Below are 26180 nucleotides of genomic sequence, written 5' to 3'. Positions count from 1 at the left end.
TCTGTAGTCTTATAATGAATGCCTCCGGAATTTATCGTAAAAGCCTACCAGCTCTGAATAAGGGTTAGACACAAGTTTAAAAAGCACCAATTCGAGGAAAATAAACCTACCATCTTCAGGGTAGAGAAATTGCTTGGCACTGCCTAATACAACAGTTAGTTAACTGATTCTTCTCCCTTACGCCCCAAATGAAATTTAAATACTTGTTTTAATTTTAAGTTAGGTAGGTTAATGAACCTGAATATTAACAAACAGAAGTGCAAAATTCAATACACATTTTATAATACATTATGGAGGATTTAATATCTGACTAGTACATTTGGGAGCTAGAAAAATAAAACTAGAAAAACTTACATTTTTAAAACACACTTATTTGGATTTTTTTTTTTTTTGGTCATTTGGTCTAAATAAATGCCATTTAACATTATCTTGAGTTCCCTCTAAATTCATTAACAGTTAGAAGGTAAAAATACAATACCTGTTAAGTTCAAGATCACTGAGAATGATAAATGCAGAGCCCATGAAATCAGACGTAGTTAAATCTCGATCATATACCTTCAAAGAAGGAGGAGGGCAGGAACACACATTAATTCGGTGGTAAACCAACAGAGTTTATCAAATGATTAATAAAGGTACTAGGCTGGGGATTTTGCATTCAGTCCTCTATATATTAACATAATTTGCACAGTACAGTTAAAGAGGAATTTAGCCAAAGCCGATGGAGGGAACAAAATTATTCCAACTTGCCCCACTTGGCCCGTCACAGCCAAAACAACAGCAGAAAAAATACTTCTAAGGCAGGATTCACATGCATTAAAATGTTATGCACGATGGCCCGCTCTCTATAGTTTAAATGGTCTCTCATTAAAATTTGGTATTTTCCACAGTGAGCAGGTCTGCCAATTAAATAGAAATTTGCTAAATATTCTATAACAATCCCATCCTGCACTCAATTCATGCAGTTTTCACCCAGATGTTAGAGCAATTGATGCTTACAACCGGTAACTTAAAGCTCTATTAAGTATAAAGATATTCCTAATGAGAAAGACTTCAGTACTCGGTGCTACTGCACTAGCAGTAATAATTCTTCCACATTCAGTAAGTTTAAATACAATCAATAGAGATACTATTGTCACTCTGATTTTTCTGTAAAATGCTTATCATCAATCTGAAAAAAAAATGTACAGTTTCCACAGAGGGTACAAAGAGTCCTTTCCATACTAATTATGTGTAAACCGGTGCTTAGGAAAAAATAAAAGAATTAATTTGGGGTGGTTCACTTCTAAGAGGGCAAAGATGCCGAGGAAGAAACGCTTTTTTAATAAAAGAGCAGGTGTGAAAACCATCTGTCATTACCTTTACACGTAGCTTTTGATCAAGGCTTTGTATAGGCAATACAACTATTTCATCCCAAACCGGGTTCAAGTTCTTATATATGACTTTACTTTTGTACAGAGTCTTCCCATTCAGCTTAAATTTCACGTAGGGATCACTTGTGCCTTAAAAGAGAAAAGAGAGCAAGACAGATTTTTTTCAAATATACGTGAAAGCCTAGGCTCTCCATTAAGTCAAGATGCTGTCCACACTCTCCAGGCTCAAAGCATTTCACGCGTTACACCCAGAACAAATCTCTCCCTGTGCAGAGATGGCAGGACCCAGAGGTGGAAAGGAGACAGAAATGAAATAATTTGGGGCAAATTCTTTTGTTGCCTTCGGTGGTAGAATATAAACGGGCTCCTTGAGCGTTTTCTGTTTTGTTTCATTGTGGGCATGTCATCACTACACTACCCAACGATGTCAGGAGTCCTGGGGAGAAGTCCCCGCCCTTTAAGAATAGCAGTGAGTCAGTGAAAAGGGAAAGAAATCGTTTTTTTTTCCAAACGTTTGGCCAGATGGCTGACTCAACAGAATCCTGTACTTCAGAATATAATCACAATAAATAAATCAATCTCTGGAACCACTGGCTCAAAAGATGGGGTGAGGGGATGAAGACTGGAACTGGGGAGGGGGGCACAGAGATTAAATGGACAAAGTTGCCATTCTTTGCTGCCTCTCGCACCTGCAGTGAAGCAGAGAACATTGTTTCACCCCGGCCAGCTGAATGCTGCATCAGCCAGGCCCTCAGCTGGCCTGGGGTGACACCCCTGACCTGCAGCTCCTACCAGGGAGCTTTGAAACGGATGCCAAAAGAAATGAATAATGTCCCTCCAGCCATGATGTCCCGAGCAGAAAAAAGGGCTGATGACGGGCCCTCCTCCACACTTTTCAGATCAATGGAGGGGGGAAAAAAATGTCTGCAAGTATAATACATGGATTATGCGTTGTGCATGTGTGTTACATGCATGCAAGTGTGCCATCATACGTGGGACACGTAACAACGACTGGGACACACTTGTTCATGAATACCTAGTGAGTGACGAATAAAAAAAGCGCAAAGGAATAAATAATCCACAAGGGAATAAATGAAGGCCAGCCGATAATGCTAGAAGGAAAGAAAAAGATGGTGTTATAATTAATTGGGAAACACAGAATTATGAATGAATGCACAAAGACCAATAGTCTGTTTTGGTCACTGATTTGCCTCAGATGACTTGGACAGTGCCCAACAGGGGCTCCTGTACATGTAGTGACTTAAATTCCTGATATTAAAGTCAAGCCAATAGAGTCTAAGAATATTAGGTCAAAAATTAATTAGGCGACTCCATCACAGACATTTACCAAATTGTTAACACCCATCACGACATCAACCTTTTATTTTTTTCCAGCCCCCTTTTATGTTTCTATTTAGCTGCAGAACTAAAAACTACGGAAAATGAAAGCAATACACTTCCCAGAGATTTTAACGCAAAGTCACTAGGGAAGAAGATAATATGCGTTGTTGACAGAGTCTTAATTGATGAACCAAGAAACAAGTTTGAGAAGTTCGTCTTTCAGTGTCACAAGGCTATACTAACTTTAAAACAAAGAACTTAAACTACAAATGCACACATATAGGTGCATGCACTCAAGTCTCCCATTTTAAGTTTGGCAACACAGGGGCAGAAGCCCAGCAGTTTTATTTTAAACTTGTACCCACGCGTGCACGCACACACACGCATCCCACGTTAAGTGGTGGTTCTGAGTGGGAGAATACAGAATGAATACATTGAATGGTCACTAGTGAATGAGGAATCTGCCCACCACCCTCCTTTTATAGTACAAGAGAACACCTCTGGCAAGTCAGACTTTAACAATCATTCTGATACATATATATATATATATATATAAAATGGAGGGAAAACTATAATAAAAAGAGCCCTTTAATTAAATGAAATTGCCACTCTGGGATCAGGGCTTCATGCCTGTCAGCGTACTCTCAAAATAAACATCTCAAAACTAGGCCTCGGTGGTGTCACTTTCTCACAGGCAAAGCATACTGGGTAATCCCCAGGCATCTTGACAGCTACATAATGTTCAAACTGTTTCACGGGTGAATGGCGGCAGTTGCGTGAAAGAAAATATTAATGTCTGGAATTAATAGAAAAAGGGACCGGGGTTTACAAAGCCAAACAAGGAAAGAGGGTGTCAAGTTAGTGGGGCATTAATTGTTAGGGAAAATTTGAGAAAGCAGGGGAGCACAGTGTGGTTTTTCTCTCCGAGCCTAAGTGCCTCACTGTCAGGGATGTGACATCTCAACTAGGCAGGTTCTGAAAAGGGGTCGGCTGCTCAGAAACGCAACTCCCAGATTATACACATGACGAGATGACGACACCTCAATGGGTGGACTTTAACCTTTTTTTTCCTGGGAGCTTCATGAACAATGAGGCTCCTCGTAATAGAGGGGTAGGGTGGGGCTTCGGGAGGAGAATCAAGCTAGCCCCCCCAAATCCCCCACTGGTGCCTCCAGGCTGGGGCTCCTCCATCCTGGGGTGCCACCAATTCTGCCATGTGGACCTCATGGAGCGACACAATCTCAAATTTAGAATATCCAGGCGTTCAGCAGCCGTGGCCCGAGTTTCCTGCTCCGTCCCACACACACCGTGGTCCTACGTGTGCTGAGAGAGACTAACAGCCATTTACCGGTCCTCCAAAAATGCTGCACCAGTCTACATGCCTGACAACCTGTGTGACAGTCTTGATTTCTGCTCCTGCTCGGTGACACCATGGACTGTCAAGTCTCCCTGACTCGTACCTGTCGGGCCTGCTCACGTGCCACCGACTTGTACAAGTGACATCAGCGCTTGGCTCAGGAATAAGCACTATGGCGGAGGGGTGGGGGGGCGGGGAGATTACAAAGGACGATTAACCTCAGACCCTTGTATTCTGCACCTGATGAACAGTAGGCTTACTATAAATACAACACAAGAGGTAGGTAAGTGTCCAAATAGAACTGAACTTGGGAGAGACGCTAGGTCACAGGCCGGGGAGATTCGTAAGCTGGGGTTAGCAGTGGAGGCTGAAATAGAGATGGGAGTTGAAACGTGGGTGGATCTGATCCTGCAGAGAAGGATGGAGGTCATTTCAGCAGAAGGGACTGGCATGGGAAGGGTGGCAGGGGAAGGAGATCAAAGCAATTCGATTTGTACAGTGCCAAGCAAGCATCTCAATGTATCCCGAAATGAAGGGGAAAGATATAATGAGAAGTAAAGTTTAAAAGGCAGGTTTGAGTCAGAGACCAAAGTGCCCTAAAAATAACAAAATGAGGAGTTTAGTTTTTGTTCTGTAAGAAATACAGGGTGCTTCTGTTTTTTCCTATTCTCTTTTTAATATTGTAACAAATGTTAAGACGTGCACCCAACTCTGAAAGGTATGGAATAAAAAGTAAAGCGTCGACCTTATACTTTTCCTCATCTCCAGACCTGTAATGTACCAGTTTCTTGGGTACTTTACAGGGAAAAAAAAAATACAAGAATTGTTCCTAACTCAAATTTAATCATATTATATACCCTGAACTTCATTCTTTCACAATTAAGGTACCTTGGAGTTCTGTTCATATCAGCAATACAGATTCACCAGTTTGGGAGTTTTTTTAAATCAATTGCAGAAATTATCATTGTGTTGTTGTGTCTTATGTAACTAGTAACCAAACAATGGACATTTACATCATTTCCAATTTTTTTTTTTTTTACTACTACAAACAATACTACAATAAGCATCCACGTATGACTATTTTGGGGTTTATAAGTGATTACATTCAAAAGAAATTTTTAACAGCAGAACTGCTGGGCAAATTAACATGTGCCTTTTCTGGTTCAGACAGACATAGTCAAATTGTTCTTCCAAAATCTGCCAAATTTGCACTCCCATCCACTCATTGCCATGTTAGAAAAAGTAGAAAGTCAAGATGCACTAAAAAAAGAAAAAGAAAAAGAAAGGAACAAAGGAAGGGATGGAGGGAGAAAATTACCACCATCTATTAATATAAATCTAGAAAAGCTTAATATGTGTATATGTGTGTTTCACACACACACACACACACTTTTCACAGAAAGCCTTCCTATTGTGTATTTTACCTGCTTTCTTCAGTCAATAACACAGTCTCCTTCCACGCTCATAAACACAAGTCATTTATGAGTGTATTTGCGCATATACAGAGAGAGCACCAAAAAAAAATGTATACACATTTTTAAGAAACGAAAAAACTGTATTAAAATTGTAATACTGATAACAAAAGATGAATACAAGTCATATGTATACCTTTTTTTCAGCACCTCCGATATATATATACGAAAACTTACTACGTAACATATAAAAACTAGTATTATGCATTTGAACTAAAAATCCACTACACCGAACACAAAAGCAGTATTTGCAGGCAACACCTACTTATTTGCTATCAACAAAGATCATTTGCCAAGTTAGAAACGTTAACGACACAGTCTCTCCAAAAGGAAGGTCATCTTACGCTAGGAAAGTTTTCTAATTAAATGCATTTCTCAGAATAGCTGTTTGTTCATGAAAAGGAAATATCTCCATATTTTTATACTAAGTTCATATTTTGTAATATCTGATCCCCCTTGTCAGGAGATCTTAGGAGTTCATATTGAACAATTATTTACCACGTCAACAACTATTTACCACATCTTTAGGGAAACGGACCTACATATAGATGAATTCATCCTGCATGAACAATATTTGGAAATATATGAAAGGTATACATTTGACTTTTTTCTTCTCTGTCTTAAGAGTAGTGAGGGGCTATTTATTCTATGTATACAGATACATTCAAAATAGCCTCAATATATACACATACTTTGAATCGTTTCTTTTTGCCAGGAAGAGAACTAAATCTGAGCTATTTTTATATGGGATCCACAAGTGCAGATTTTTTGGAGGCTGGCTAAAATCAAAGAGCCAGTTCCAATTTCCAGGGTGAAAAAAGCTAGTGGAGATTTTTAAACGGCTGCTGCTGCCCTCTAGCAGGTAAGCTGAGATTTCCAGATCCAGGAGTTCCCAGGTGCTGGCTGCTTTCTTCACTGACCTCTTCTGAAACCACAATGGGCATTCTGGAAATCCAGAGCGCGTGGTTCCTCAGTCACATGGGAAAGAAGAAACCCTGTTTTTCTGGGAAGAGCAAAATATGTATGACTTAAAGAGGACAGCAGGGTCAAGTCTAGTAGGATTGCAAGCCAGCTTTCACCCACCGGAATTAAATAAAGGGGCCATTGCATCCCGTGGTTCACCCTGGCCTGTCCTTCTGCAGATGGTGGCTCCGTGCTTCTGGGAGCTGGTCTTGTGTTACCACCTGCAGGAGTTTATTTCCCCCAAACCATCAACGGGACTGGCGCTCCGTGTCTTGCCACGTGGCACCTCCAGGTTAAACTAGCTGGGAACTTTTCTCTGGAGTACGATGGGCCTCCATCCTCTAAGGTAGCCAGCTCTGTCACGTGCCAGTTCCAAGCGATTTGCCAAAATCCAATTTCTGAAAGAAGTTCTGGGAAACTCCTGACCTACTTGCTCTGGGGTCACTGATGACCCATGGACAAGTCGATCAATGACCGATTTTACCAAAACTTATTTATTTTCGCTATGGTATTTATAGAGTTTTACCAAAACATGTTTAAATAGTTATAAAGTCTGTAGGAATAAATAATGGGACACAAAGGAGCTTTGGGGAGTGAGGCCCTCTTGGGATCTCCATATTCTCCTCCAGCCTGGGCAGGACCTCCCTAAACGTCCGTCAGCCCACCCCACTCCAGCCCACCCCAGACTTCACAACTTTCCCCTACTCTCAGCCTTCTTCCCACATTTTCTCCCCTAATAGTGTCTTCTCTTTCTCTCTCCTTCGTCATCCCCTTTCTAGCCTTTGCAGCCCAGGCTATACATGTCCCATCTCTTCTATCTTTTTTTGGCCTGAGACAAATGAAGTATTATTTAAAATGCAGTTTTTCTTTTGGCTTCATAACCAATTCACTAATATGATCCAGAGACCTTTCAAAGCTGTGTTGAACAGTTCTGATCCAATAATTTGCTAAATGAAGACATAGCTATAACTTTATAAATAGATGAAAGAAAAACACGGTCAACATATTGATGAATCCAGTAAACAGGCCATTCGGCGACTGGCTTATTGAGCAAATTGGCTTCGGGGCAAGTGGTCACGAAGAGGTGCCTACACCTCACTTGTGATCACGTCAAAAGCACACGAGGTGTGAAATTCTGTGTAGACACATCAGGCGTACTCGTGCCTATAACACCTAAAACGGAGGGATGCAGGGAAAGGTAGAAGACGGCATGACAGCATAGAAAAAAGAAGAGGGGAGGTAGCAACATGAAGAGACTAGAAAGGTTTGGGGGGTAGGGGTTGGGGGTGGGAAAGGAATAAATAAGACAAGACTAGGCCAGATAGTCAATGAATTCAGCACCCTGCCTCAAACTCAGCCTGTTGTCAATATTTGGGGTGTGAGGACACGATTGGACTCACTGCTGAGGCTGTAGCTGAATCACAAATAAGCCACATGTAAATCACGGACATACGTGGCAATACAGGGATACACCCTCTGTGCACGTCACCCTCTGTGTAAGACACGCACACACCCTTAAGCAGAACACACCGCATCAATATCACACACAGTGAAACAAAGTACGAAGAACCACTTGGACCAAGCCACACCACTATATTGTTTCAAAACTGAAGAGCTGATGCAACCACCTCCCAGAGAGAAGTCCCTCCCACTCACCCAACTGGAAGACATGCCCCATTAGATTCAAGTCAGTAATCTGTGGGTGGGTGTAAGGCCATTTGCTACATGCAGGAGACACAGGAAACAGGCCAGTTTGGCTCCGGAGTCCTCCATAGGAATCGGGACAAATCCCACTGAAAGAAGAGGTAACGGACTCTACAAAGCCAAAGAGCATGAGGACCTTCTAATCAACCCACGAGAGTGCAGAGTCCCAGAGCAAAACCAAACCCCAAAAACCTCCAGAGGAAAGGGCTCGGTGGTGGGAACACATCAAAGGCTATGAAGACTCACATCAAAGTGAGAAAGGAATAAACAGAAACAGGTTTCAAAACCCAGCTCCCCTTACTTGCTGTGGGGACTTGGTCTGAGCTCAGAACTCAATGAGTGGGGAATGGGGGCGGCCAACCACGACCTATGCTTCAGGATGGCTGTTTGTGTCTCTCAAAGTGTCGACCTTGCTCTTGAAGGTACTCTCTCAGATGTGTGTCTGTTGCTCCCACACAGGATGCAAGGATCTCACGGCATCTGGTGTTCAGAGTGGGTATTCCGATGCAAAGCAAATCCCAATTTTAGCAAAATAAAAAGTGCCTGTTGTGACATTTCCAATACATTAAAACTGTGGTGCAGTGCTTGGCACCTGAGCAAAACTACACATCTGTAGGAATCAAAGAGAAATCCGAGAAGCGGACCCTACTATGTGCTGCACTGTAACACACGATTCAAATCGTTAGGGAAAAGAAAATTTAGTCCTGGTTAATTAAATAGCCATTTGGCAAAAAATGAAACTACGTTCTTACTCTGGGCCAGAAATAAAAATAAACTGGAGACAGATCAAAGAGATAAATGAAAAATGTAAAACCAGACAGAAAAGAGAATAAATATAGGTTAATGTGTATCTCTCTCAAGAGAAAAAAAAGGGAGGGGGGCTTTCTAGGTACAAAAACAAAGCAAGTAACTCTCTAGAACAGGATTGTAAGGCTTAAAAAGATTTTTGCAACAAAAACTTTATAAACAAAATTAAAAGGCGCATGACAAATTTGAAGAAGACATGTGCACATATCCAAGAAACAGAAGAATGAGCAAGAACAATTGTTGGAATAAGCTATGCACAGAAGAGAAGCAAACATCTCATAACCAAACACGTCTAAGGAAGCAAGTTTATCAATACGAACTGAAAGAAAAAAAACAAGATGATCCTTTTTCTCTTATCAAATTAACAGAGACAATCTATACACAGTGTAGGTGAGAAATGGAAAGTGGACCATTTATACGCTACTGGTGGGTGAGCGAAACAGAGAGATCCTTCTCAAAAGTGAACTGACAATTCTGTAATGAGAATCCTGAAATGCTCAGATCGCGGGACAGAAAACATCTGCAAATAAATAAAAAGAAAGTACACACACAGATTTAGGCACAAGAATGCTGGCTGCGGCATTAGTGCTAATAATAAAAATGTTGAACGGACTGAAACTGGAACGTTGATTAAATGAAGAGTGATGTACTATTAGGTTTTTAATTTCTTCTCAAAATAAATCTTTTATAATATGGAAAAAAAAATTTGTGTGGTGAAAGCCAGCCAGTAATCAAGCAATTTAAAATCAGATGCTGTTTTACTTTAGAGAGAAAAATCGATCTTTTAAAACTCAGATCTGTACAGTATGTTCAGTAAAAAAATCCAGGAAGCAGTGACAAAGTAGGATGTCTTCATCCACGCCAGGTTTTCCAAGTCAGTTGCTGTGAAATGTGAGGGGCATTTTCTGAGTCAAATTTAAGATGAGGAAAATAGAGTCATCAATCCAGAAAAGAGTCCCTATTCAAATAATGAACCTTTAAAAGCTAGTCTGTCCCTCCTTTCTCATTTCTGCTGTTGCACAGACAGACGTTAAGAACTGGTCTCAGAAAACACCCTCATTCACCACCACCCATTGCCCCCATTGTGGGGGGTGCAGGGGGGAAAAATCTATCTGAAAAAAGAGAAAAAAGAAAAGATATGCAAAAGATGGAACAAGTTATCAAGAAACTGGGAAGAGAGGCCATTAAAACACTGGCAGAAATACCACGAGGCAGTCATTCCCTTTCCCAGGGGGAAAATGGAAAAATGAAACCCAAACAAGAATAACTCTAACCAGACACGGCAGTAATAATAGCTAATGTTTGTTGTCTGTTACTGTGCTATGACCCCACACCACACATGTCCCACAGTCCCCACAAGCACACGCACCAGATTAATCCTCACAATCATTGCTAGATGGTACCTGAGCTCATTTGAAACCTGGGTGGTCGGTCCCCAGAGTCCATGGCCCTTATCTGCTGCCCAGTGAGCCCCGGTCCTCTCATCATGGCCCAAAAGAAAGCCATTGTTTTTGTGGGGCACAGCAGGGTAAGAGGGAGAGAATGCTACCGGGCTGGGCCAGTCTCAGCAGAGACTCCCTGCAGGCCGAGGGGTGAGTCTCTCAGTACACACCTGTCGGGACGCTATAGGGCTGCTCCCTCCTGCACAACACAGAGTTGCAGAAACACCCCATGTGACCTTCGATTACAGCTGTGCGAACAAGAAAGGGAGTTCGTTACTTTACAGATAATTCTCCCCTGACAAGCTCAGGGGGCCACACGGCAGGCCTGAGAAGCTCGGTGCCCAAAAGTGACCATACAGGATGCTGCGATCATACACGCCGAACTGGGCAGGCCATGGCAGGCAGTCACATCCCGGGACCGTCGCTTCCTTAGCAAACGTCAGTGTTTACCCTAAGCGAGCCCTGCCACTGTTCATGGGCACCAAGCACAACGTACCTTTGAAATGTCAGTGAGTTTCTTTTCTGGACCCCTCGCTGGAAGGCATGACCGCTGACACTAGAACACGAACACCTCATTGTCATCTCGTGCCCCGAACACCATCTCCGTGTGCTGTATATGTTGATTATTAACTGTCCTGTGCCCACCAATGTGAAAGAAGCCCCTTCACAATGCCTTTTCTGCAGCCCTAGAGATTCCCATTACTTTCTCCCACATCCTTAATCTCCCACCAATGGAATCCATGCACGTTCCTTCCCTTTGCACCTTTGGTTTAAATGCATACAAGGAACTGCAAAACCCCCATTCTCCAGAGCATTTTCTCAATCCGTTGAGATTTTGCTTCCGGCAGGTCCTCAAAATTTTGGCTCAAATGAACTTTTATAAAACTTTTCTAATAGATTTGGGCGTTCTTTCATCCACAGCTGCAAGGAGAAGACTATGTTTCCCTCTAGGTCTAACACAAGAGTATCTTTTCTCTTTGAAAAGAAATGTATAATCATAAAAAAAAAATTACAATCATAAAAAATGTGCCTGTTAAATAACAAAAGGAAAACAGATCTGGAATGAGAGGTACCTGACAATTGAACACTTTGGTAGCAGTCAGTCATTTGCTAAACAACCTATTAGATGGCAGACATTTCACCCAAGTGGGAGACTTTTAAATCCTTCTGTCTAAACCATTCTTTCCAAATAGGAGGACTTCTTACTGTGAATGTATCCTTCCTGCAATGTGCAAATGAAGCTGTCACTGACTTGAAAACAAAGGGCCACTATCCACCTGTGCTGGGAATGGAGAGAGCGAGCAGTTTGCTAGAAGAATAAGTCCTGAATTTTCATCTCGGAAAACTCATATCCAAAAGAAGAACCATCAACCCCTCAACCTTCCCACCTACAGCCAAAGTGATTTTTATGGCCCTCCTATAATGTTACCCTAAACGTCTTCAAAGAAGAGCCTCCCCTTTTGCAATACTGCCAAGTGGCCACCAGAGGGCAGGAGGAACGCAGTCTTCCACCAGTCCACAGCAGGGAACCAAGGAAAAACACTGGGTTTTAAGGCAATAGCTCTTGTGTTCCAGGAATTCATGCTCTGGGATTTAAGAGGAGCTGAGCATTTTTCCCGGGACAAGAGGCCTGCCATGTCACAAAGAGGTGCTCACGCCAGGCCTAGAAAACAGGGCTGCTGGCATGAGCACCACCAGATCTAAGACACACAGATCTAACCTCTTTGGCCACATTCCCTTCCCTGGGAAACTGAGCCAGGGTTCAACTGCCTCTATGAGCAAGCCAATCAGGAAGCAGATGGACTTCAGACCGATTGGCCGTATCCTACTCCTTCCGCTTTACCAAGGTCAAGATGTACGGTGACCCCCCTGCCCCCACCCCACCAAGAGTTGCTAGACAGTGGCAGACCGAGAGTTGAAAGCAGGCACGTGTCTGTCTTGCTTGGTCAAAAACAATCCAACTTGTAGAGCTTCTGACATGTAAAAAAAAAAAAAAAAAAAAGGAAGGAAAGAAATAGGGGAATACAAAGGAGTAAAAGAAGTTAGGATGAGGAAAAGGGGAATAGAAGGACAGAGCGAACGACAGTAAGATGACAGTAAAGGAAGTGGGCTTACAGAGACAGAGACTCAGGCAGTCCCTGGGACAGAGGACAGAGGGGCGGGAGGGCTATTATTTTCCTCCTGGAGATCCCTCACGAAGGTGAGCTCCAGGCAATGCCAGAACATTTTACTGCATTCGGGAAAGGCTCCTTATTGGATCACCAGAGCCACCCAAGTGACATCAGCATCACCTGAGAACTGGTTAGACACGCACATTCGCGGACCCCACCCTAGACCTCCTGAATCAGCGGCTCTGGGCGTGGGCAGTGTGTATTTTCACCTCCAGCGTGCTCCGAGGCTCACTCCAGTTTGAGAACTGTCGGTCCAAAGCCCTGTGTTGGATACAATTCAGAGGCTGGGTTCGGTTCCAAGGAAAACACGGCTGTCTTGATAAGTAACGTGAGTCCCAGGCCCAGGGGGCAGGACCGGGAGCCAATGTGCCAATAATTACGACTGCTGACTCCGTCAGTCAACAGTGGGCACTGGAACACTCCCTGGTCACTAACTTAATACTAGTGAAAAGCAAGCAGCAAAGAACACGGTCACAGTACAGGAAAGCACGCCATGCCCCAAAGTACAGAAAAAGAACTTGCTGGGAGGGAGAGATTTTCTTCATGGATAATGGTAAATGTTCCCGATAAGTACAAGAAAACCAACGGGAGCAATCGCTGCTGGTTCTAAAAGAAACGGGCTGGGATAGCACCGTGGACGAGCTCAACTCACCAGGTGTTTATACGTGGATTACATTAGGTTGACACAAGAGAAAGCCTCATTGTGACATTGTCACATGCTTTAACTCCGAGGAAACTACGCAGAGTGAGGTGACAATGGCTGGGATTAGGGCACAGACTAGGGTCTCTCCCGTGGCCCTAAAACAACGAAACATGGAGTAACAGAGATAAACCCCACTGTTTCCATCATTTTCTGACGCGTGCACTGGCTTCTTACCATCTACTAGGTTGACGGACCACCTACTAGGCATCTGCTATATGCATATCGGTATGCAGTGCGGTAGCCAGAAAATTCACATCCATAACTGGGAAAGAACCAGAAAGCATGGGGGACACTGAAAAGGGGGCAGCTTGCCCTACAAGACGTCCAGGGCCTGGGCACCTCCCCAAAGTTACATACTACTGGAAAGATTCCAAAAATTTAAAACAGGACATGTTTTCGAAAGGTTTGGAGCACCTTTTTTTTTTTTCCTAGTAAAGTTCAATGCAGTCTCTATGGATCGCACCTCAAATCTCCAGGTAAGCTGTCACAAAACAAGCTCGATAATGATCATTACTTCACGGAAGCACCACGAGACACTACAGGTTTGGAGCAAGACTCAGGATATTTGTGGGAGGGAGCTTTACGCTGGCTTATGACCATGTACCTTACATGTCATGTCAGGCACAAAATGCAATCTGCCCTGAATTGTCCAGACTAGCATGAGAGAGGTATCTTTTAAAAATGCACGCATTTCTGCTAGTGTGCAATGAGAGAACACGAGAAGTTGCACAATTGACAGGAAGAAACTATGATTTTGATACAAAAACACTATTTACCAAGTAGAAAATGGAATTTTTTCATTATTTGGAAATCTTGAGAAAATACAAAAAAAAAAAAAAAAAAAAAGAGAGAGAAAGAGAGAGAGAGGATTTTTTTTTTTTAAGTGGGACTATTTTATAGAGCCCTAGAAGATGGAAGTCAGTGAGATCAGATTAATGAGAGAATCCATGAGCCGCAGAGAGTTAGCAAAAAAAGTATCAGGAACAGAGGTGGGGTGGGAGGATGGAAGGGTCTGTGGCAGGTGGACCAGAGATGCTCAAAGCTTGGAGGCAGCGGACATGGGATGCAGAAGGCGGTCTGAGCAACTGTCAGGGTGACTGGTTGGGGTAACGTACATAGGGCAGCAGGATGGGGCAGCACTGTCCCCCACTTGCTGCCAGGCAATGACCAGCAAAGGTACTGACTGCCGGCAGGCACCGTGGGCAGGAAGCCAGAGAGGCGAGAACCAGGAGCTGGTGATCCCTGGAGGAGTGGGAAGGAGGCAGCCTGAACTACTGGCTCGCCCTGTCCGGCTGCGTGTCCCAACCCTCCTCATTCTCAGCGAAGGCAAGACACAAATATAGCACCCATGGGACACACAAATGAAAACACGAGCAGCAGACACAACCACCTGATATCCAAGGACTAATGCGCCAAACAGGAGACTTTAAGTGCACAGCACGGCCCCCAATAACTTTGTTTCTTTCAGCATTGTCTTGTTTAACACTGTTTCCTTCAAATTGGTTTCGTTCAACATTGTTTCATTATAACCTTGATACGGTGCAGTTAGGGACATAAGTCTTGTTTCAACCAATGAGCCTGTGGTAAAATTAGTTTCATTATATATCATTTCACTTAACATTGCAGAACCTATAGGCGACATTAAGGACTTACTGTATACTTAACGCTCTCAAAACACAAGATGGCAGCGTCTCATGACACATAAATAAACTGATAAAAATGGAAATGAATGGCAACTCGATAGACGAACGGAATAGCACAATTATAACTGACAAGAAAAAGAGTAAGCAGGAAGTGGGAGCTAAGGAATTTTTCATGAAAGGAAACAATCGTGGGAAGAATGAGAAAGGAAAACCAGGACATACAGACAGATGAGAGGGTCTAGAAAGCCCTTCCTTCATCCAGCAGGGGTTCCAAAACAGAGCTGAGGAGAAGCAACAGGACAGAGCGCCAAAGACCAGCAGAAAGACACGAAATTCTTTAAAAGAGAAAAGTACCACCTACTAATACACAAAATAAATGAAAAGAGATAACCAAGGAAAAAAACAGATATATTTGCCTATAAAGAAATGTCAACCTTCGGAAAGACTAAAGAGGCCATAAAAATGACGGGTAAATAACAGACTGGGAGAAAAATATTTGCAATGTGTAACAAACAAATGTTACTTTTGAAAAATGATAAAGAATTATAACCAGTTAGAAGGAAAACCTCAGTTGAAAACTGGGCAAAGGATAGAGATAGAAAGTCACAGAAGGGGAAACACAAGGGACCAGATTCCTCAGCATAATCCATGAAGTACAAATTAAAAGAAAGGGAGTGGACACCTGTCTGAGGAGTGTCAAAAGCGAGGGAGAGTGATACAAGTAAATATTCAGTGGTAACAAGAGGGGGACACATTCACATACTGCAAGAGAGGGCACGCTGTACATTTTAGCGGGGAATTTGCCAGGACCTCTAAATTCTAAAGATAAGTATCCCCTGAACCCTATACTTGGATGTCTCTGTTTTGTCCTGGCTGCTAACAACAGCTAGCTTCCATTAAGTGCTAAAAGTCAGGTGTTGTTTTTATTCTTTTTTCTGTAAGTTACTACTTTCAATACTCCTCCTAGCCTACAGGGTAGGTCAACAGGACTATCCTTCTTTCATGGATGAGGACCCTTAGTCACAGAGAGGGCAAGGACAGTTTTTAAATCACACAGCACTAAAGGGAGAAGGTTAGACGTGAGCCCAGGCAGTCTGGCTCCACTGTCTGCTCTTAAAAACACGTTATTTTGATCTAAAATATAATCTTCTCTGGGCATGGAGTCATACACGGGCCGGTCATTTAGATGTCATACAGCATCATTTAGACGGCTGAGAAAATAGGGAAACAGCTTTCATCAGTACAGATAAAGAGCACACCGTACTATGGAATATCATGTGGTGTGTGAAAGGAAGAAGGAATATGTACATAGAAAAGCATGGTCTACACCGGAAACTAATAAAAAAAAAATGTTAAAAAAAAAAGAAAGAAAAGATATGAAAATAAAATTTGAAAAAGAAAAGCATGGTCAATCTTGAGAACATTATGGCATCCTTTTCATGGTTACAAATGTGTATATATGCAAATTCATAGAAACACGAGGAAAAGGTGAATAAGTCAATCATATAGGTAACAGATTTATCCTGAGGGAGTCCTGTGGGATTTCAGGGCAGGAAGGTGGGGTTCAGAGGGCATTTCCATCTATGTGTATGTTTGATGACTTTACACTAAGACTGTCTTCCTCTCTTTCTCATGGGCAGTTAGAGTAGGATGAAGGGACCATTTTCCTGAGCGGTTGCTGTAAGCCGGGCATAAAGCTATTCTAGTGATCTCAGTTCATTTCACACAACCTTCCGTGATGATGACGGTTATTACCATCGTTAATATTCATTTAGTAACAGTAAAGGACAGTAAGCTTCAGGATGTTTACATAACTTGCTGCAAATGACTTGATTCCTGGAGAGGCAGAGATTTGAGGGCTGGTCTGTGCAAACCACGCTGAGGCTGCTGACAACATTGTTATAACATTGTTACGAGGGGAGAGAGAGAGGTTTCCCGGCTACAGGGTAGCAGAGCCGGCGGAGCCTTACCACAGCGATCCCGGATGACCAGGTTCCGACCTTCCTTCAGGTGGATGGTGAGCAGGTAGGCGAAAGGGCTGGGGAGGTTGCCCAAGCCATCAGCAGCTTCCCCGAGAGTCTGCACAGAGACGGAGGAGTTAAGTCAGCTGGAGAGTTCAGAAACGCTTCTCAATTTAAGGAAGGAAAAAAAAAGTCACGGTCACTGCAATGGCTAATCTTCAAGTGTCACCTCACATTCACTCTCATGACTTGGTTACACTGCTTGGTTTAAATACTGCTCTTTGTATTTCTCCCCAGTTGGGAGGGTGGGGGGTGGCGGTCTCCCAGATGTCAGAGGTAATTGTGACATCTTTGCGATGTGAAATTTCCAAGAAGAATTAGATACGTGGCACGCCACCATCGGAAACACACTGGACATCATCCACGGATGGCAGGTGTTTTATTCAGTCACTCACGATGGAGCACAGAGAAAGAGCAGACAAAGGGCAGCTGTGGGGCCAGCTCCCACCAATACAGGTCCACACGTCCAGGCTCAGAGGTAAAATGTCTCCCTCTTCTCCCTACTTCTTCCCAACCCCATCAACGCTGTACACCGCCTCCACGTGTAATAAAATCCTGTCAGTATGTAAGCACTCAGCTGACAGCCTACGGAGCCCGCATGTCTATCAGACACGTGGCCCTCCTCTCCGTCCATACGGGACATACTTGGTGTCTACCCGGTGCTCCCCCGTCTTTCACATGGTTTTCTCTTGTTCCCTGGGCCCCCACTATTGTGTCTCCTACACTTACCCTCAGTCTCACCTCCCCCAACACGGTTCCCTCCCCTCGCCAGAGAAGCATCATCTCCTACGGGCCACAATGTCTGATTCCAGTCTGTTTTTGAATATTTATTAAAATGACTCCAACTAATGTTTTGAACGAGGGTTTCGCACAAGTTCTGTCTTGCCAAAGAGAAAGGACAGGTGAAAATAATTTATGGGTCACCTCTTTGACATTCAATTAATCGATCCTGTGGCTACGTCACCTACAGTCTTCTTTTGAAAGTTTCCCACCCATGTTTCAAAGCCCTTCAGAAGGGCTTTGTCTCTTGTACCATCTCACTCGATTTCATAGCTGCTCTGTATTTTTAGAAGAATCTATCCCAGGCTGACAAATCAATAGACACTGAATGAATCTTTTCCAGCTACAATTTGCAAGGCCTGTCTTTGGAGGTGGAGATAGTTGAGCATTCTTTAGAAATAAATGACACAAAGAAATACGGATCGGAACATTCAATGAGAAATATTTATAATACGGACTTTAGTGTTTATTTGTTTTAAAGGAATGTCACTCACGGATTGTTCTTCGAACTGTTGGGATGTCATAGAAGCACTGAGGTCCCCACTTCCACACAGCTTCTGTAAATAAAAAGAAAACAAATAAAATAATCACCCTGCTTTTTTTTAAAAAAAAAAAAAAAAAGCAAAAGAACTTCAACCCACAAGACTATCCTTTATGAGGCTTTTCTCTTTGGGAATCTTCCATGCACATGCTCCTGTTTCAGGTGTGTCTTCCTGCGTGTGTGGCAAGTCCTGGCAATTAAAAGGGCGACTCAGTGGAGTCCATCTGGCTGCGGCCTCTGCCATCTTACTCATTGATCAGAGAGTAGCTAAGGCCCGTTGTGCTCTCCTGCTGGGCCGCTCAGCCACCCCTGGTTCATCAAATGCTTTGCAGGGCCATCCTGCCAGGCCCCTCCCAGGGTGGGCGCACCTGCCCCCCCCCAGCCACCGAAAAAAGATGGCAGCTCAGGAATCGGAGAACCAAGCATGCGAGGTAGATAGGAAACATTTCAAAATGGGATCTGACAGACTTCCTCAAACCGGACTTTCGTGGGCCTGACAATTGTTCAACCACCAGCCGAAGCGTAGGGAATGCAACATCCTGAACGAACGACCTCAGAATAGGAAGTGTCTATGTTTCCTCATTCAAATATTCCTCTGCTGCTCAGGAAGTGATTCCACCGGGTTGGTTAGGATACAGTAGACATCTCCACTGTGTCGGGTTCAATTGCACAAATTTGGGGTGCTTTTTAAGAGGAGGTCTGGGAGGTGGTGAAGATTTCTGGGCTGGATGGGAGGATGGCTCCCTGTAGGGAAGGGAGGAGTAGAACGGACATGAACAAATGGACTCCCAGCCTTCTGGTTATGTTCTGGTTTGTCTCTCGCATTAGCCAGGCCGGATTTCTTGAAAAACAATGGATTTCTCCCTCCAAAGAAGGCTGCGTAACTCCAAAGGAATGGGTAAATTTGGAGACATGAATCAGGCCAACAGAGATTGCTTCGATGCCCATAAACCATTGGGGATAGAAGTGGGGGGCCAGAGGTGCTGTGGTCTTTGGTCCTTCCCACCCACGGTGACAGTCAAGGAGGTCCTGTCACAATTCAGAGATCCTGCCTGGATGGCAGGCTGCCTTCCAAGTCTTTCTCTTTCTCTCCCTCCCTCTCTCTCTCTCTCTCTCTCTCTCCCTCTCTCTCTCTCACACACACACACACACACACACACACACACACACACACACACGTGGGACGTCAGGAAGCAATAGAACCTCGGTTCCGAGCAGAAGGGCAATTCCTCGTCCCCCAAGAGGAACAATGAAAGTCTGCAAACAAGCATGGGCTCTCAGGTCTACCTCCTCAGCATACAGTGACACACAAGAAATGCTGCCACAGGCGGAGTGTGCCCTGATCACAAGTCAGCTTGGAGCCTCCCAAGTGTTCGCCAGGAAGCATGGATGCCCTACGGTTCCTCACGTCTTCCTTTCCCTCCAGGAGTCCCAGGTCTAACGTCCCTTGGCTATGATATGAATACCTTTCGTTCAATTCAGATCAACTCACGCACGGTCATAAGGGATTTCAGACACTTCGACCTTCCCCTAAGGGCCGCAGCACTCCAGAAACCACAGCCCCCGGCCGTGGACGCACCACTCAGGGCCCACCTGGAAAAGATCCCTCAGGCGCAGTGTGTCGACCTGACACCAGACAGACAGACGAGGAGCAGGGTCTTTGCTAAACGGCACCCCTCTATGCCTGGCATCTCCTGTTTGTGAAAAGACACCCAAGTGAGTTGGACAGGACTTGGGGAAATCCGCTTTATGAGGATGATCAGAACCTTATTCAACTCTCCCAATTTCAAAAGAGTTCTCCTCATGCCTTGTAACTCACACACTAATATTTCCTGGAAGCTTAGCAATTCTTCTTCTGCCTGATTTTCAAAATCGAAAAAGACCCCCCCGCGACTTCCCGTCCTGCGCCACCAGTAACCTCTGCTGCCTGATCCTCTGAAGCCTGACCGTCCCACCTCAGTGTCTTTGGTTTTATTAAACGAACCAATGCTCGACTTCAACCCAATCCCATGTGAAGGCAGTCCCGCAAAACTACCGGTGCTGGGATCGGAATTCCTGTTTCAAGTGCACGGTTATTAGCTAAGGAGCAAGGTGGTGGCGTATCTTCCACTATCAAATCGAAGATGCTGAAGTAGTATCACCCCTCAGGCTCCCTGTACTTAATGAAAACGTGAATTCAGTGGCAAGATCCGTCCACATAACCACCATGGCTTACGTGCCATCCAAAAAACGAACACAGAGCTTTTATTCAAATGGGCGCTAAGCCTTCCACGTACAACAACATGGAAATTAAACGTGAGGAACGACATTAGTTCAACATTATGGCTGGTTTTACGCGCAGGAAAGTCACCGAAGTTACAGCTATGGTTCCCACGGCCACCGTAACTGTCACACACCATATATCCACACCAAAGAGAAGTGGTCACCATAAAGAAGAGCAGAAATACTCCACGGGCGCAGGAGGACCGGGTTACAGCTGCTGGGGGACAGTAACTTTGAATGGTCCCCTGCAACCGGCAAAGAGCCCAAGGTATTATTCGCGGCGTAAAAGCTGCATCGCTTTCACCTTCTTTGTAAACCTAGTAGTAACTGTACCCGTGAATTTTCATTAAAAATAGCACAATGAATATTTTTCCCATCAGGAATCCCTGCTATCCTCCTATCAGGAGACTGTTTTCTTGATGTGTTCAATAAGTATAATCAATCACTCTGGGTTTTTTACATTTTTTCCAGAAAAAAACAAACAGTAAAATTGACTTTTTTCGTGCGTGTGTAGTGCTGTGACTTTGGACACGTTTCTGTTTGTCTCACCACCACCAGTCATGACACAGAACAATTGTCAGCCCTCCCCCAATGCCTTCATGCTATCCCACTGTGGTCAAATTGTTCTGCCACCCCTACCCCGTGCAACCACTCATCTGCTTTCACATATGGTTTCATCTTTTCCAGAACGTCATATAGATTCATACAGGATACGAATCCTTAACCCCGGCATCTTTCACTCAGCACAATGCCTTGAAATCCACACAAGTCGTTGTCTGCCATCCCTTTTTTATTCCTGAGTAGTATTCCATTATGTGGGTGTACCATCATTTGTTTATCCATTAGGCCTTGGTTTAAACAAATTCAAACAACTTGTTTCCAAGGACATACTCGGGAAAAGACAAGTATTCTGAACGTCATCGATGCTAAAAAGGGCTAATGTGACCAACTGTCCCATTACATACAAACATGAAAAAATACAGCATTAACATCTTGGCGGGAAAAGTAGGAGGAGGTTAGTCATCCCTCACACAGCTCTCACCACTGCCTTCCAGAGAAGTGGGTCTCGGGCGTGGGTCTAAAGGTGGTGCGTTCACATTGGCATTACCCTCTGCCTTGCTAAACTGCAATTGATGGAAAGGTAATACAGGTGACCTTTGAACAATGCAGAGGTTAGGGGTGGTGGCTCCCCCAATGCAGTTGAAAATCCACGTATAATTTTTGACTCTCCCCAAATTGAACTATACCAGTTGCCCCTCAGTACCCACAGGGGAGTGATTCCAGGACGCCTCATGGATACCAAAATCCACGGAAGCTCAAGTCCCCTCCATAAAAGTCATCTATCAATGCATACCTTTGACCCCGCCCACATCCACACGCTCCTAACTGCACATCCAAAACAGTACAGATATTTATTGAAAAAGATTCTTGTATAGGTGGACCCCACACAGTTCAGTACCGTGCTGTTCAAGGATCCACTGTACATGCTTTGTGTTTTCTTTAGATTAGAATACCCTACCTGCAACAATGTAAATTTATTAAAATTCAGCAGGATAAGGGAAGGTATTAGCATGGGTGGGCTGATTATTTAAAAAAGAAAATCTCCTCTGGTCACCAAGGATTTTAAGAGCAAGACACTGACGTGCAAAAACAACATTTTCCTCTTGTGTACATTAAGGGTGATCTTGTACAAATACAACCTGAAGGACCTTACCATGAAGTGCACACAGGAAGGCAAATTATAAACAATCTAAGCCATCACGGGCGGTTTACACTTCAGTGGAAAAAGATATTAACCCACATCCAGGAAAGCTAAATGAGAGTAAAACGTTGGCTGAGAAGATCACTTACATAGTCTTTGAAAAATACTCCATTAAAGTACGTGAGTATAGCAAACCATATGTGTGTGTGTGTGTGTGTGTGTGTATTACACATTTACTTAATTATTTAACTCACATCTAGGTTACTGAAAACATGAATACTTTGTGCCAGAAATTCAAATACCTACAGGGCAACGGGAGCAACAAAACTAACAAAGGGAATCAGACGCCGAAGACAGACCATCCGCTGGACACAGTGATAGAATCGAAACAAGCCAAAGGACAATTCAAGGTCAAGACTGGAATGCTTGCTCAGAAAAATTCAGGTATACCAGATAGATGGCTGCATCTGCTCGTAGTCAATTTCTACACAACTTTCCAGGAGATCAGTCACCATACAATCAAGGTATACATATTTTGTTTTCCACTACCCAAAGACTGTTCTCTAAAAGTGATTCCCCTGGAACACCATCTACGATACAAAATATAAGTTGTGTGTGCTTTTGCGTGTATGTGCATACAGATAGCCTAGTCAATCCTGTGATGGCATAAAACAGTGGTCAGCTAATTATGGCCCAACACTTGGTTTTATAGATACCGTTTAAACTCTGAAACACAGCCCCACCTATTCGTTTATATATTGTCTATGGTTGATTTCACGCTACAACACCAAGTTCAGTCATTGGCCGACAAAGCTGGACATGTTTGTTATCTGGCCCTTTAGGAAAAAGTCTGCCAACCCCTGGTATAATAAACCCTTGTTTCCATATTTGGTAATATTTATCCACTGATCGTCCATACACTGTTTTCAAGCTTGTTAGCAGTAAATACTTTGAAAAAAATAATGGTCCCGTTACAGTTGTGTAGCACTTGATGATTTACAAATTCATACTCCTATTAACTTCTTCTAAGGGGCCCAACAGGCTGTCAGTAGTGTCACCAATTTACAAATAAAGGAGCCAGAGCTAAGAGCCTACTTGGTTGCCAAAAAGAAGCAGGAGAGTTAGCCCTTCACCTGAGTACCCCGAGGATCCCCTCTTTACCCTGCACCACACCTGTGCCCAGAACCAGGAGAATCCATCCACAGGACCGCTCTCCTGTAATGTGAGAGGCAAGTCTGCACAGCAGTGGACAAAGCTCAGGAGGCAAAAAGACTTGCATTCAAGTCTTGTTTCTGCAGCTTCCTAGCTTCGTGTCCTTGGGAAACGTACTTACCGTTCATGACATGGGAGCATCTATAAAAGGGACAAAAATGATACTTGCCTTATAGGTTGTCAGGAGGAAAATTCATTCATTCAAAGGATATCTACTGAGCACCTTCTCTGCGCCAGACACTGTACTAGGCTCCGTGTATGTTGAGTGAAGCAAATAGATGTGGTCTGATGAATTCATATTTATATTGTACTCAGCAGAGTTCCCCACACATAACTTCTCAGTAAGGGGTATGAGATTGGTGTCGCTATTCTATTATTTATTATTATTATTATTATTATTATTATTATTATTATTTTAATACTAAGACAGTAGATGTGTTTGGGAAGACTGGAGGGAAGAAAAACCTCAATGAAGGTGGTCAGTGCCCCAGGTCCCTCCCTTAACTCTGACCACCCCTTCCCCGCTAACACTGTTATGAAGACAAAGCTAGCTAACAGGCTGGTGGAGCCTCAGGCAGAGCCATCTCCCCTCCCACATGCAGCTCACCAGCCTGAGCCTGTGCATGCTTCCTCCAGTGTCTACACCAGGTACAGCGAACAGCACCTGCAGGCCGTTGGCCCGTCCTGCCCTGCGCGCAAGCCACACAGCACTGAGCCCACAGGGTTCCTTTGGACCCTGCTCGCTCAGTAGCCCAGGGACTTGTCACAGCGCATCACATTTGCCTGGATGGATGTGGAAGCCTCAGAAAGAACACTGACGTCTCCTGCCATTGCCCCCTCAGCCCTTCCGTTCCGATCACACTGCTTCCTTGCTCTTCTGGAACAGCCAGGCACATTCCTGCCTCCCCAGAGCCTTCCGGCTTCTCCTTCCGCCTCCTCTAGGTCTTTGCATATATGCTAGCATCTCAGAAGAGGTCTTTCCTGAACAGTAACACTTTCCCCCCTGCGCTCCCAAGTACCTCTGCTGCTTTACGTTCCCTCATTAAATGGATTGCTGCCTGAATATATCTTGAGCTGCCACCATTCAGAATAGGATCTGCATGAGGAAATGGACATTTGTCTGCAGTGTTGACTGCTGTATTACTAGTGCCTAGAACAGGATCAGCACATAGTAGGTGCTCAAGGGATGGGAAGGACGGAGGGAAAAGAAGAAAGAGGCAGGTCCTCAAAGGACCCTGGGACATGGCTGACACGCCTGTCTTCAGGGCACCGTAATGTTAAGTAATGATTTTTGAGATAAAACAAAAATAGCAAAGAACACATAATTGACGTAGGGAGCAACGGACACACTTGTTTAATTCTGAGCTGCAGGTTGTCTCTTCTCTTCTGTGGTTTGTCATTTTGCTTCTCTGTGGTCACTAAACAGAAGCTCTGTGGTTGCCAAGTACAGTTTCTGGAAATATCCCAATAGAGTTCTTTGCTAAAACCACTCAACTCATCCACATAAGCTGGCACCAAAGCTGGTTGTTTAAAAACTCCAACTGCCAAATGAAATGTCCGGGAAGGATGTACCCCCACTGTGAGATCACACGGATGATGGGGACGTCATAATCCTGCCGTTCAGGATTTAGTTACGGACCACACTCAGAAGCCCACTGGACCCATATCCTACCCCTGCTTTGAAAAGGGCACGGTGGACACAGAAAAATAAATGTCTTCTTTTAATAAGCAACTTTTTCTTCGATCACCGGCTCTGAGCTCTCCCAAGTTTCAGGCCTGGGTCCTCAAACTCCTGTTGTACCCACAAGTTTGTGCACAGGGTTTTGATTTAGACAGGCCTGGATTCAGATCCTGGCTCAGACGTTTACTCCCTGGATGGCATGAGGCAAGTTATTGACGTTCCTCGGCCATCTATTTCATTCTGAAAACACACTGATAAAAACAATCCTCTTAACACTAGTAAGTGCGACAGTCCTCGTTGGGGACTGCTGAGTGCCTGGGACAGGGTAAGAGCTGGCTGTTTTTCTAGCCTCATGGGCATGAAATTCAACTACTCGGTTTTACACTCCCTCTGATTCTTATCCTCCAGACACAGGCTCCTCAAGTCTTTCCTCTTCACCGTCTCAGAGTGGCTTCCCCTCCCACCTCTGCCAGTTATCTAGCACCGACCAGGGACTGCTTACTGGTCCCATTTTCCAGGGGCTGGCTCCAATCTCACGTCCATCATCCACACTGTGGGAAGGAACCAGAGGCAGCTTTCTGGATCTTTGAAATTCTTCACTGATTTTATGAGGTGGGTGCAAAAGGAATTGCGCTTTTTGCAATTTTTAACATTTTACACCGCAATTCCTTTTGCCCCAAGGCATGCGAGAGGAGAGGACAGCAGCCAGCCAGGCTCGATGCCCCTGGATCTACAGTTTCGCTTTCTGAGGTTTCAGTTACCCGTGGTCAGAAAATATTAAATGGAAAATTCCAGAAATAAAGAATGTGTATGTTTTAAACTGCACGCCATTCTGAGTAGTGTGATGAAATCTCACACCGTCCTGCTCTGTCCTGCCTGGGACGTGGATAATCCCTTTGTCCAACGTGTCTGCCTCGCTCTGTCTCATCACGTAGGCAGTGGATCATCTCACAGCATCACAAGAAGGGGAAGTACAGGACAATGAGATATTTTGAGAGAGAGAGAGAG

At 44.1% G+C, this 26180-nt stretch overlaps 1 protein-coding gene across 1 annotated transcript in view; it reads right to left on the bottom strand.

Moving 5' to 3' along the window:
• The window catches only part of MCTP2 (multiple C2 and transmembrane domain containing 2), a 170478-nt gene that overhangs the window by 105044 nt on the left and 39254 nt on the right, over window positions 1-26180 (bottom strand). Inside the window, exons 3-6 of the mRNA XM_033100384.1 lie at window positions 18269-18331; window positions 16944-17052; window positions 1357-1499; window positions 479-555 (exon numbers count right to left, since the gene is read on the bottom strand). Of these exons, the coding sequence (XP_032956275.1) occupies window positions 479-555; window positions 1357-1499; window positions 16944-17052; window positions 18269-18331 (392 nt within the window). The remainder of the gene's footprint in view (window positions 1-478; window positions 556-1356; window positions 1500-16943; window positions 17053-18268; window positions 18332-26180) is intronic.

The sequence above is a fragment of the Rhinolophus ferrumequinum genome, chromosome 28 (assembly GCF_004115265.2).
Source record: "Rhinolophus ferrumequinum isolate MPI-CBG mRhiFer1 chromosome 28, mRhiFer1_v1.p, whole genome shotgun sequence".
Lineage (NCBI taxonomy): Eukaryota > Metazoa > Chordata > Mammalia > Chiroptera > Rhinolophidae > Rhinolophus > Rhinolophus ferrumequinum.
This window is presented reverse-complemented; position numbering and strand designations above follow the sequence as displayed.